The sequence below is a fragment of the Bombyx mori genome, chromosome 25, assembly GCF_030269925.1.
Source record: "Bombyx mori chromosome 25, ASM3026992v2".
In the NCBI taxonomy this organism is placed as follows: domain Eukaryota; kingdom Metazoa; phylum Arthropoda; class Insecta; order Lepidoptera; family Bombycidae; genus Bombyx; species Bombyx mori.
In genome coordinates, this window is record NC_085131.1 from 549,443 (window position 1) to 563,619 (window position 14,177).

Below are 14,177 nucleotides of genomic sequence, written 5' to 3' on the forward strand. Positions count from 1 at the left end.
TGATGAGCTAAATTTTACCGGGCACAATGACCTATATCGATGAAAATGAGAACAGTAGCTATTGCTCTTTTTAAAGTGCGTGTGAAAGAGAGAACAAGATGTATAAGTCCTTGACCTAGATTTCCCATACAAAATGAGCTCCACGATCCAGGGCCGTACATTGGCGCCATTTTCAAAACCAGGAAGCAAGGGAACCAGAATGAAAAAATACGGCAAGTCAATTCTGAGGTCGACCATTTCTTTTATGCCTTATAAAGATCTACAATAGGAAATCATAATAAAGTGAATTTTAAGTGTATATTCTTCTGAAATGTTTCCATTCAGATACCTCTACAGGAAATCATAATTTTAAGACAATGACGGTATAAAATTTAAAGCTGGCGCTTAACGGCTTCTTTATGAAGCTAGTCACAGTTAGGCGTGGAACGACCTTGGCGCATAACGCTAATAGGGATGGCCAGCGATTCGATTTAAATGAAAAAAAAGAAGCAAATTAATGGAATTCTTGTAAAAAGCAAAGAATATGCTTAAATCCTCCAATTAAATAAACTTCAGTTCGTCTGGAAAGAAATTTTTCACGCATATAGCATTCTTAATTTAGTATCATTCATTTTCGTATAATTTTTCTCACTTCGTTACTCTTCAGTTCAACTTCAATGCTTACCATATTTGTTTCCCTTTGTACCCACCTCACACTGCGATTCTGAAACTTATTGGCTCCTTCCATAAAGCTGCTCGTGCTATACGATTTCTAGTAAGGTCTGAATGGTTCTATGCTATGAATCTGATCCCCACTAAATCACATTTTGTTATTGTTGGAGCTATTTGATAGTGCCACTATTGGCCTAGAGATGACTCTTACCGTCATTGGGTAGTGTTTTAATACTAGCTTTAGTCTACAAAATTAGGAATTAACTATAAATTCTAAATCTCTCAGGATTTACAAAATCTGCTATTGAATTTCACATGTAGCGATTCAGTTGTTAATTGTTATAGCTACCGTACAACTTCAAAATTATTGTTTTTTTTAAACGTACAATATTAAATATATTTACATTCCGCCACATATTTTCAAATATTGCAAATTTTACACATCACTAAAGTAATCAGCTGGTATCTATCAAAATACAGACATACCAACCTAACCAACCAAGATTCGGCGCTATGTTCACGTTGACTATGCGCCACAAACAGCCGCAGTATCGACAAACGTTCACAAAACGTTTAGACGTAACAACCATAGTGTCGTTTCTCTCCTTATTTTAGTAATTAGTCCTTTATATATTTAAATCTCCTTCATTTTATTAGTTCATGTGTTAAGTGTTCAGTATATCGTTATAATAATGCTAAGTGCCGCATCGAAAAACGTCTTTTGAAGCAATTACGTAATGGGAATTATGCTAGACAAGTTTAAAGTTTTGCTCTGAAATTTCAACATGGCCGCTGATACAGGGATGGACACTTGCCCTAGTCCAGAGATTACGGACTCCAGGAAGCGACCCCTGGATGGAGACTCAGAAAATGGAGATGTCAAGAGATCACACTTCAGCTCGGGTGAGTGGCGCACCGCATTCTACATACACATACTACCAACGTATAAATTTATTTCATTGCGTACTTGGCAAGGCAATAACATTGACATAGTCTCGTGGTCGACCCGCCTATGCAGCTGGAGGGGGCGGAGATTCTTATCAGCGCGCACATTGTTATCAACGTGACCTATATCGTACGATACGAGGGTCATTTTAAGTGAACTAGTTCAATAATTGAACGTTTTAAAGTTTATAGCAGTGAAGACTTAGATAAGTTTGGTAGTATACTAAGTTCTTATCGTTCCGATAAGCGTCGAGGGCGGCGGCGACGTTCGGTGGCTCGCTTCTCGCGCAATTGTTGTATATGCAATGTTAAAACGTCGTGGTTGTTTTTTAGTGCAAGACTTGGTGACCGCGTTGCCTCTGGCCAACGGCCATGGCTCTATTACGTCTCATTTCGGTGAGTCGATCGTAAACGCATTTGAATCCATCGGCTTTGTGGTTGAAAGGCGCGCATGCACCACGCGCGCACTTGCTCCTCCTCACTCGCGCTGCTGATCACGACTCCAGGAATGAAAAACCTTATCACTAAATAGGCTTATCACCTGTTTTTCATCCAATTAGTAACGAAACTGCTTCCAATTAGATTCTGATTGGATGCCTGTTATCTGTTCTAGTTTGATGAATATTTTGATTAGGGTTGTCAACAATGGTTATGTAACAATGCATATATATAATAATTTGATAATCAATATTTTTTATTTTCTTTATTTTCTCTACTAGCTTAGTAAAATTATTTATTATGAGCGATAGAAAAATAGATTTATATATTACTTTTTAGAAAAAAAAATTGCTAAAAATAATAATAATCAAGAAAAAAGTGACATGAGCAGAGTGAGGGAGCAGTGTAGGTGTCAGCATCGTAATCGTACATTGAGCACTGTAATACAATGCCTAGATGTTGTGAGCCATCTCGTACTTAGCCTCATATCGACTTCACCATTGGCTTAGTCGTTCCATTGTCGGTGTGACATTTGCATCTGTACAGACCATATTATTATCTTATCTTTGGTATATAAAAAAAACTTTTCGGAAGAAAATCTATCAGCTTTTAAACGCTTTTAATTTTATTTCAGGAAGGAACTAACAAAAATTTGTTTAACATATTTACTTTGCGTAATTTCATTATACATAATAAATTTCACTTAATAATTTATAGTTTGGCACTGTTCACCATCATGTTAATGTATAAGAAATGTGTTAGATTTTTCTTTCTAAATAAAGTGCTGTTCCTAATATGTGGACTTATAAATAACAAGAAAGAATAATGGGAGAAAACATTTAAATATTTAAAATTATCATTTTCCGAAATATGGATGTTTTAATTTTCCAAGGCTAACTATGAGTATTTGTTTAGAAAAATCTAAATGATATAAATATTTTTCAAATTGCATTTTATTAGGAAAATGTTTCCTATTGTCAATCAATCTGATAAGATTTTAAATTTTATTATAGTACACTATTTCTATCAGCACAGATATTCTTTAAATTGATTGTTGATAATGTAATTACTTTTTATGATTGTTTCAATGATGTAGATGGAAAAAGGATTTGATGGCCTATTAGGAATTCAGGTGCTGGTGCCCTTGGACACTTGGTGCCCTTTGCCAATACCACTACCAACCTTGAGACATGAGGTCGAAGTTTGAATTATATTGTAATTGGAACTGAAGCCAATTATTGCTCGGAGCAGAAAAAAATAGAATGATGGTTGAAAGTAAGCTCTACCACAACACCCACCCTTCTATTCTAGTCATGACACAGACTCGGCACTAGGCGAAAACATGGGACGTTTTATCCATCATACATTGAGTGCCCTTGAGTCGCATGTCTTTCGAGGACAGCATTTACTCCGCGACTTTGTCTCAAGGTGAGCGTTGGCATTTACGGCGTGGAATGAAGTCTGAACAACAGATACTGTTTAATAAAAATACAACCTATGACTTTATTCAAAAATATTATTAAATACATTCTTCAATACCGTGTCCACGGAATATTTCCATCAGAGTCAGGCCTCCACGTCTCGTTCGTAAAGGCTAGTTCAGGATCTTGGCAATTGATAAATGACTCTTAACCGGTCACCTCCTGCGGCCACGTCTTTTAAACAAACCGAAAGGAAATAATTTTGTGTCCGTTGAATTTATTTTCAACGGCGTTTGGCTATTACCCAACTTCAAAAAAGATACTGCTTATTTGCTAATCAACAATGGCACTTAGAGCAATTAATAAAAAACCTTGTAAATAAAGTCCAACGTTTCTTTAAATGATTGTACTCCGTGCATTTATTAACAACTAGCTGACCCGGCAGACTTCGTAGTGCCTGAATCGATAAATAAAAGACCTAAACTTTTGTATAAAATAAACTTAAAAGAAACAAAAAGAATCCGTCCAACGGGGGGGACATCAAAGGAAAGACAATTTTCATATTTATCTACCTTTTAAACCTTCTCTGGACTTCCACAAACAATTCAAGAACAAAATTAGCCAAATCGGTCCAGCCGTTCTTGAGTTTTAGCAAGACGAACGAACAGCAATTCATTTTTATTTAAATAGATTTGTCCGATTGAGTTGAAACTACAGTTATAGTTGGCAATATAAGAAAGGTTCTTTTCACAGTACCATCAAACGCAGAATACCTAGGTGGCGTGCGAGTATTTTTACGCAATGTTATTTTCATATGTGATCATAGACGGAATTCACAAGTATGAAATAAAATATGCCAAAACAACATATTTGTATGAGCCAACAACAGGAAAATAAATAAATCTGCATTTTCGTTAATGTAGATTATTTTATCCGGTGACTTACTCTGTTGGCTGCCGGAGAGTTTTATAAAAATATCAAAGATACACTTCACATTATGAGCACAAGGGATATCCGCATTTGGAAGTTCTCTTTCTAAATATTTCTGGGTAGTGTTCTGGTGTTGCCCTGCACCTCGACTGTACTGTCTGAACTATTATAGAATTTTAGATGAACTAAGTATTTAATGTAATCTTATCATATACCTGTTTGAATATCTGTATTAGATTTACGGTTTTATAAATACCAATAGATGTAAATAGGGACGGCAACTTGGGGCTTTCTACCTCAAGTTAGAACGAGAATTCACATAAGACTTTTTTGGTAGGTCACTTTTTGCGAATATTTTTTTGTGGAACATTTGGCATCACTGTCTCGATATATATATATATAGAGAGAGAGAGAGAAAGTGAGATTGAGAGAGAGAGAGAGAGAGAGAGAGATAGATAGATAGATAGATTGATTGAAAAAGAGGGAGAGAGAGAAAGATGTACATAACTTAAAAAATTTGAATTGCATATTGTCCGCTCTCCCGGTTCTAGAACATTTTCTATAGAGTTCGCATTATAAACTATTTGTCTTCTTCAAAATAGATTGATAAAATTCAACGAAAAGACCATTCCTCTACTCATAAATCGTGTACACTGTAAACACATCGCTACTCCATTAATGTCGAGAAGGTCAATGGCGGCTCGACTTAACGACCGGCTACCGGCATACCGAAATAAAACTAATCTTCAAGTGAATAGTGCACATTATTAATTGGGGATTTGTAGTCAAGGTAACTCGAAGTCGAAACATGTTAACTTGTAACTTTTTAAGGTTACCAGTTACACTGGTCTTTGTCTGTTGACTAATAATTTTCAAAAATAAAATTATAAAGTCGGATTTCGAGGATGTCAAGTATTCTAATCGAATACTTGCAAATGGTAATGGTCCTCGATCGATTGAGATGATGTTAGTATTAATTATTAATTGATATTATCATTACTTTATTATTACTAGGATAGGGGCGAATTAACGCACGGTCCACCTGTTGCTTAGTTGTTACCAGAATGTTGCCCACTTTGAGTCATGGAAACATGTATGACAAATTTGCAGGTGGTAACCCACCCACGTTGGCTCTTAAGCACACCCGATCCTGTAGACCGAATGGTAAACAGTCGACGTCGCCCAAAGCACGTCATTACGGATCCTCCCGATCCATGAACGGTGCTTTTAGGCACCACAAGCACCGATCACCGTCCATGTCGAACCCGTCGCTTGCGACGAAGAGCTCGTCAAGCAAATTAACCCATAGACACAGCCCACTGAGTTTCTCGCCGGATCTTCTCAGTGAGTCGCGTTTCCGATCCGGTGGTAGATTCTGCGAAGCACTGCTCTTGCTAGGGTCAGTGCTAGCAACACTCCGGTTTGAGCCCCGCGAACTCACCTACACACGTTAGGGTGAAGCTAAAATAGCCTCTCAAGGCTATCAAACAAGGAAAAAAAAGGCTCTTAAGAATACTCAGCCAGTAAAATACTCTTAGGTCGTATGGCCGTTTGTAATCGAGTACCTAATTCATTTCACTTCTCAATTTGGATTGAAGGTCACGTTATCTTACAAAGCTGTCCTGCGATACCTCTATATACACTTAATTATTGTTAAATAGTTAGAACGGAAGAGAGGTTGTATGTGTAACAACGAACCATGCCCATTTCATGCTATCGACGAATTGAGAATTTATTTAATTGACATTCATCGTTGCGCTACCTAATAAATAATTTACACCTTGGCTCCGACGAAACAAGTACATACCGTTGCTAAAAAAAACCTAACCTGTAGTAATCATTTAAGTTCCTGATTTGGCAAGTCAGCATCTAAACTATGCTTTATGTCCTGCTCGTGTGTGTGTATCGGCGTGTGAGTGAGAGCAAGACGGTAGGTTCTACCACAGCCAATCGATATGTGTGAAGTGAATTTAACACAATGTCATGAGAAGTGTATTGTTCGTCACTTTTATTCCACTCTGGTTGATGCTACTGTGCTGAAGTTCTCGTTTCAAGGTTATTTTCAATGCAATTATTATACTACAAAACCTTTTGTGGTGCGGTATCTTTAGAGCCTATAGCGGTAATATCTATCACAGAGGATCTGAAATGATCATAGTGCCATTCTTACCAGACGTCATTTACGTCCTTACGGATCCATCAGATCCAATACCTCCTGCATTAGACGCCTTTAGCTCTAACACTAACGGACTTAAGGACCCCGGTAACCGTACTCGTCGAACTCGACTAAGAGTTCGACGTGCAACCTAACCTATGCATTAGCCCGCTGAGTTTCTCGCCGGATTTTCTCGGCGGGTCGCGATTCCGATCCGGTATTAGATTCATTCGCGAAGCAACTGCTCTCGAGTTGTTAGGTCTCCTTTGGGGGCGCTTGGGCAGCTGTTAGCTAACCCCAACCCTCCTGGCTGAGCCTTTGCTCGCCCACCTGTCCTGGTGAAACTGGAAAAGCTTCCGGGCCACCAGTAATCGTTTGATCAAAAAAAACTAGACGTAATATAATCGGAAGATACGGATAGGCAACCCTGACCTTCTCGACTTACTGCTACGAATTCTTCATCACGCGTCCGTATTTATATAATGATATATATTAACTTTTTTTTAAATACGAATTTTTTAGCTCGACCTCTCTGACCTCTATCTATTTATGGTAAAGTTTCAATGTACGCAATTATCATCAACTTCGCTTAACTTAAAAATTTCAACACTAATAAAAGACCAATACGATAACACAATAATGTTATCACATCGACTTAATATACTAACGAGGATCGCTAAGAAAAAAGTTTCATTCATCTTGATATTTAAGCATATTTATTTTTTGTTTTTAAACTGTATTTACTTATTTCCTAAGAACATCTTTTTTCGGTGATAGTGTCATATAAGACTATCCAGGAGATTTACCCATGTTACCTGATTCTCTTTCGAAGCCCTTAGATTTGTAGAATAGGACCGTCATCATCATATCTTGAGGAGTTGACGAGACACGCCTCATGTTTTATTAACATATGGAACATAAGCCCCGTCTTCATTAACAACAAAAATAGAATCCAATGTTCACTCAATTAATTTTGAAATCTAACAATAAATATAACACGAAATAAAGTAAAAAGTATTTTTTTTTAATTAGTGATGCCGATAGCAGACTTACTTCGCAAGGTTAACTATTAAAATTTACCATAAATAAATGTGCCATTGTTCAAAGACATATTTCACACTAATTCTTGTGTTATTCGTTTCAATTCGTCTCTGTTAAGTCTTAGTACGCGGAGTAAATGAAATTTTACAAAAAACAAAAGACTGCAGATTTCATGCTCATTTTTCCATCCATAAATTCTTTTCCCACATCATGATTCCCTACAATGAGCTCTCCCTTCTAATATACTACACACTCCTGGAATACACTATTACAAAGCAGATACAGAACGTTCTGCCTATTTCTGCGGCTAAGTGTCACGCGATACAGCTTAGAGGTTGGGAAAGCTGTTACGAATGAGACTGTAAACTCATGTCTCAAGGTGGGTAACGCATTAATGACGTTGTAATGATCATGAGCGACGGTGAGCATCTGGTGGGCCGTGGGTTCATTTGCTTACAGTGCCAACATATCGTCTTCTGCATTAAAACTGTATAATCTCAAAACTTACTAATTTTACAGGAGAGTGTTAGGTTTATTAACATGTGATATTTTTAATATTAATGATCTTTGCAATCTTAATTTGTAATTTTTTACCAGTTACATTATCTGTCTTTTAAAGTAAAATAAAATTATGTATTAATTTTGTTGATAGTAGTTAGAATATAGGTAAACTAAACAAAAAAAAACTAAAACTAAATTAGGTTCTTTTGACAGTATTTATAAGAAAAATACTGGTGATACCAAATGATTCCGCATATTAACTCAATTTCGAATATTTTTGGAAATTGTACACTTTTAATGCGAAAAGACGATTTATAACTTCAACAGTTCAATGTCATCAGTGACCTCTCACAATCATATGTGGAAATGTTTTTTTTTTAAATGTAATTCGGGGTAGAATCTTAATTCCTCGCTCACTTTTTAAATATTGAACAGATAAAGTAATGTTTAATGCACTGCTCGTGCTTCGTGTATAAAAATACTTTTCGCGATAAACGGAATTATTCTGTAATTTACTGATACGGTCGTGGTAGCGCGCGCTGATAACGTACAAATCTTATCGCATCATATAATACATCTATTATTTGATAATAGTTCATGAAGGCATACCCTTTATGATGAATGCGATAAGTTTAGTAGCAATATAGTAACAAACTATCGACATATATTGTAGGAATGCCTATATCGCTATCTCTCTCGCAAGCCCGCCAATGACGTCATGAAACGTTATATCAAATGTCTTCGTTTTGTTACTTGACAACAACTCCTAATACTACATTTATAATGTTTCTAATTTAGGTATTTCAGAATGGACTTATAAATTTCTTTCTGTCTTAAATTTTTGTAGATAATTTTCTTACCAATTTTAAGTTTCGTCTGATTTGTGTAAATTAAAAAAGGTCGATTCAAATATCAATGCTCACAAGCGATAAAATAAAATAGAAACATTACTGCGGGAGCATCGAAATACAAACAAATTTTGTATTCACGAAGCGTCTACTACTACACTACGCTTGTATCTACAAACACCAGTCGCAATAGATTTCATCATAGCAATCTATTACGTGCAATAATGAATACATACTTTATTTTCCCAATGATAACGTTCGTTTTTGATTGCCAACGATGATAAAATATGTACGTAGTGTGGTTAGACAACGTGATGACATATGTATGTAGTATCGGCAATTATCGATGCGCATTGACGATGCAATTGACAGAACAGAAATGTGTACAATGTAGAATTTATAATACAATTGTTTTTAGAACTCTTTAACTTTAAAAGTATTCGTATTTTTTTTTATTGCTTAGATGGATCGACGAGCTCACAGCCCACCTGGTGTTAAGTGGTTACTGGAGCCCATAGACATCCACAACGTAAATGCGCCACCCACCTCGAGATATAAGTTCTAAGATCTCAGTATAGTTACAACGGCTACCCCACCCTTCGAACCGAAACGCATTACTGCTTCACGGCGGAAATAGGCGGGGTGGTGGTACCTACCCGTGCGGACTCCCAAGAGGTCCTACCACCAGTAAATTCATATTTAAGAATAAATAGCAAATTACTATGCTTTAGACAGGGAAACAAGCTCGTTGTTATCACGAAGTGTTATCCGCCATCCATCTTGAAACATGAGGTCGTAATCTGTGCACTTATTGCGAGTTTTTAAACGTTCTCGATAGCGTAAAAGTTAACTCATATTTGTGTGGAGTTGGAACGTTTGCCTACGTTTGCCGCTAGGGGCGCTGTTCCAATTGAATACAAATTTGAGCTAACTTTTACGCGATCGAGCATGTTAAAAAAACTCGCAATATGCAAGCACACAGAATTGTATCATTATAGTTGTATGCTGTAGGTACCGCCGGGATGCTTCAGAATGATGGAATTCGGATGGATGCTCAGCTGAATTTTGAATCTTTGAAACAAGCTCTACCTCAACAATCAAAATCATAAAATTCTTTAAACAAGAACTACCATTGTGGCACTTGACTTGTGACAGTCGTCAGCTAAGATAGTAGAGTTTGAACTATCTATGAATTAAATTTTAGTCAATGAAAACCCGAATTGAACACATTTTATTACACTTTTAGTTTATACGTCACGCATACGTAACGTGATGTTGCGTCAGCTAATTGAGTTCTAAAACTAATTACTGTTATTATCAGTACCTTGATATTAGCTTATGGCATAACAAACGATTTCGCATTTAAGGCACATTTTAATCATTTGCCTAATTGTAAATGATTTTACGCTAATGATGCGTTGCGGTAATGCGTTAAAAAACTCTTCGTAGATTATACATATTTGTACTGTTGAAACTGAGTTCGCGTTATAAAAAAACCCATTTCATAAGATATTACGCAAAAAGAATTTCCTGACTCTTCTGTAGCCAATTACGCTTTGACGTCCAAATTTGGTTTGTAGGAGGGTTACGTGAAGGTATAAAGTTGAAAAATTGTCCTTTTTTTTAAACTGGAATGAACATTGATAAGTTTTTTGAACGAATGAGGTGGGTGGCGCATTTACGTTGTAGATGTCTATGGGCTCCAGTAACCACTTAACATCAGGTGGGCTGTGAGCTCGTCCACTCATCTAAGCAATAAAAAAAAAAGAATTCAAAATATTTCCTTAACTTTTAGTCTGTGTTTCGATATCCTTTTTAAGTATGGGTTAGATGTGCTGTCAGTCAGGGCTCTATCGCTTTACCCAATAAAACCCGCAAAGCAATCAAGTGTTCGGTTTGAAAACGTGAAGTATTTTTTTCGTCGTGATTCTGTTGTATGTACTGTGTAATATATAAATAAAAATTACTACTTCGAATATTCAGTTGGAGAACACAACAAAATCTATTGCATTCTCTCGACTGTTGCGATCGAATATATGAACGGAACAAAGACAGGACAACGGACTCGAGGCTATTCTGAATTTGAGATGTGAAAAATCTACTTTAAGTGCAGATTGAACATATTCATTAAATTTACTATATGAGGTAACTAACTGATTTGCATTGTGCCCTTCGCTTCACCTAAAAACCATATTAGTTCGTGTTCCAATGCTGCACGCATTACATATCAATTCGACCTATGGTTCAAAAGATAAAAATCACTGCCACCACCTACCCGGTACTAATGTGACCACGTTCGCTGGAGTTTTCATGTCGCGCTTTATATGTGTGCAAAGTTTCATATCAATTGGACTAACGGTTTTAGAGTTTTAGATGAACATATGTACATATACAGATATATTGTCTTTTATCTATATAGATAAATTAATAAATCAAAAGAGTAAAATTTAAAATAATGCTTTTACGGCATTTACAAATGTTCGAAGGAAGATGAAGAAGTGAAGACAGTGATGTGATCTCGTAGATTTTTCAGGATCTGAGTGTCTGTCCAATTCCACAAATCGCAGGATAAGATACCTTTAGGATTCACCGCTATTCTTGGTGTTTTCTGTCCGACACAATCATGTAATGTGGTGCATGTTCGCGCGTTTTCACGGTTGGTTTGTCATTTTTGTTTTCTTCCTACCTATTCGCTGGTAACCTAAGAGGCTATTTCAGCTATGCCCAGACGGGTAGGTGAGCTCACGGGCTCAACCTTAAACAATTTGCTAACACTAGTCCTAACAAGAGCAGTGCTTCGGAGAATCTACTTCCGGATCGGAAACTCGACCCACTGAGAAGATCCGGCGAGAAACTCAGTGGACTGTGTCCATGGGTTAGTTCGCTTGTCGAACTTTTCGTCATGATCGACGAGTTGACGAGGACGGTGACCGGTGCTTGAGGGGCCTAAAAGCACCGAGAGTGAATCCGGGATTGACGGACATGTTTCGAGCGACGACGACTTTACGTTGTCCTCGTCGCGGTCGTATAAGTAGCTTGCCCGTTTACCAATGTCATCCTCCTTGCGTCGATAATCCTCAATGCTGAGGATCGTGGCCTCCTTTAACTTTCTCCTGTGTTATCCTGCGCCATTCCTGCCTATCCTCGGCTGTGTGTATAGCAGCGTGAACCAAAGTATTGAGAGTGGAGCGTATCTGGTCTGACCAGTGCATTGGACTTCTGCCTCTGGGTCTTCTTCCGGATACCTTGCCTGCTACCAGCAGCTTTCCCAAATTGTCACCTCTCTTATTTGTTGTACCCTAAATATGTTGCTTATCAATGTAAGCAACATATAATGTTTTCTATTTCACTATTTGTATTCGGGGTAAAATGTAATCTTGGTTGGTTTTGAAAGAGAAAGAGAGAGGGAGAGAGAAAAAAGATCATATTTTCAAACACAATCGGCCTTGAATATACCAAAAACTGCAAGCAAGACCAGCATAAGTGAAACGTGCTTGAAGTCCATCAATACATCATCGGCTTCTTAGTATTCTTGTTTTCCATGTGAGAGGTTGTAGGTTTGAGATTAAACACGTACCTTCGTGTATTAAATATGTAATGCTACATATGTTTCAGAATCTGTTCACAGTTACAGCCTAATAGCAATATCATGAACCACGTTAAGTAGGTAAAATTATGAAAATCGTTTCTAAAAAAATATTTCTGCGGCACTATCTATAGTTGTGGCTAGGCTTAAGGTTTAACTTAACTCCCGATATCTCTAATTTAAGGCCGGGTAGTGACGATGTAGTGACATAGTTAGCTCATAGCACTCTATAACAAAAAACATTCCGATTAACGTATCGTTTCCATTACTGTAATACAAATGAAGAATAATGTTCGGAAGCGTACCAAATAGAATTCATTTGAATGCGTAACGCGTAGAAGGATGACAGTACACTTTCGTTTTTTTCTGTTTCTTTCGCTTGATCTCTGTTTGGTGAGCTTACATAATCCGTTATAATCTGTGTACGGAATCAGTGAGAGTCATCTTGACTATTTGCGTTTGCTACAAAGCCATTTCGACATGCCAGGTGGGTTGAGGTCACTGTAAATGATACACGTACAGCTTATTGAGAAATTTAATATTCATGGCTTTTGTGATGTATAGTTTGATTGATTTAACATAGTTTGGCAATTCACGTGCTAAATATTGAAAATGCTGAGGGAATTTGTCTTTTAAAAAAAATCCCTTCGTTTCGTAAAGTTGACGCCTCAAAAAAAATATAGACCTAATATTAAAAATATACAAGGCCTAGTGTGATTTCCAAAAAAATCCCAAGAATTTCGCTAGAAGCATATTCCCATTTATTTTTCCATCCACCAACTTTCTTCTACTTGTCTGGGTCTCGATACTAAGATAGCCACTAAATGGAGTCACGCTCGCGCCAAAACAGTGCAGTCATTCGTGATTCATGTGAGCGATTGCAGGTTCGAAACTGCGCACGTGTCTGTGTTTTCAGATTTTCTAAGTCTTTACGTAATGCTAAGTGTGCTCAGTATTTACAGTTGGTATTCCATTCGTAATATACTTACATTATCTGACATAAGAAGTAATTAGAAGAAAAATTATCATTTAATTGTTTTATCCAATAAAATTGTAGACACATGTAGCCAAAGAAACTTCTTATCATTTTGTCTAGCAAACACTTCAAAGCCTACGTATTAATTTACATTATTCGTTTGTATGCCTTTAATTGAATTAAGTACATTGTGTTGTATTACACCTATTAACTCATCGTTCATATTATGTTCTAAATTACAATGGTATCGTATTTTGTCCGTATTACCTTTCAATCGAAAACTGGTGACTAGGATATTCTAAATATATTGTTTAATACTTTGCAATGCAGCATTGCTTATAGTTGGGTTGCAGTATGCGATGAGTATATTATGTTGAAAAAAGTTTATTAATCAGTCAGCCAAACACTTTAATGGAGATAATATGTCGAGAGCGTCTTGTTAGTGCAATCGAAAGAAACTAAACTCATTCTTCAGAATTGGATTGGCTTTGTGCCAACTTGAAAACTACAGAGAAACACGATGCATCTTTTCTAATTCAATTCTGATAGTGTTCCCAGTGACTTGCACTTTGTTGAAGCTACACTAAATTAAAATTATATTTTTAGGGCTAATATTTTACATTTGTATTAATCTAATCAGATCAACGAATACTTTAGCTGAGCTGAGGGTAATAACTAATATAGA

At 36.8% G+C, this 14,177-nt stretch overlaps 1 protein-coding gene across 9 annotated transcripts in view; it reads left to right on the forward strand.

Moving 5' to 3' along the window:
• Window positions 1–1,184: 1,184 nt before the first annotated feature.
• LOC101744404 (RNA-binding protein Pasilla) overlaps window positions 1,185–14,177 on the forward strand; it is a 90,777-nt gene continuing 77,784 nt past the window's right edge. For 3 of the 9 annotated variants that reach the window (XM_012690002.4, XM_004925652.5, XM_012690008.4), the window contains exons 1-2: window positions 1,185–1,554; window positions 1,930–1,992. In XM_012690002.4, coding sequence (XP_012545456.1) covers window positions 1,437–1,554; window positions 1,930–1,992 — 181 coding nt within the window. In that variant the 5' untranslated portion in view covers window positions 1,185–1,436. The remainder of the gene's footprint in view (window positions 1,555–1,929; window positions 1,993–14,177) is intronic. The other 6 variants (XM_012690001.4, XM_012690007.4, XM_012690003.4 and 3 more) reach the window with 2 other exon arrangements.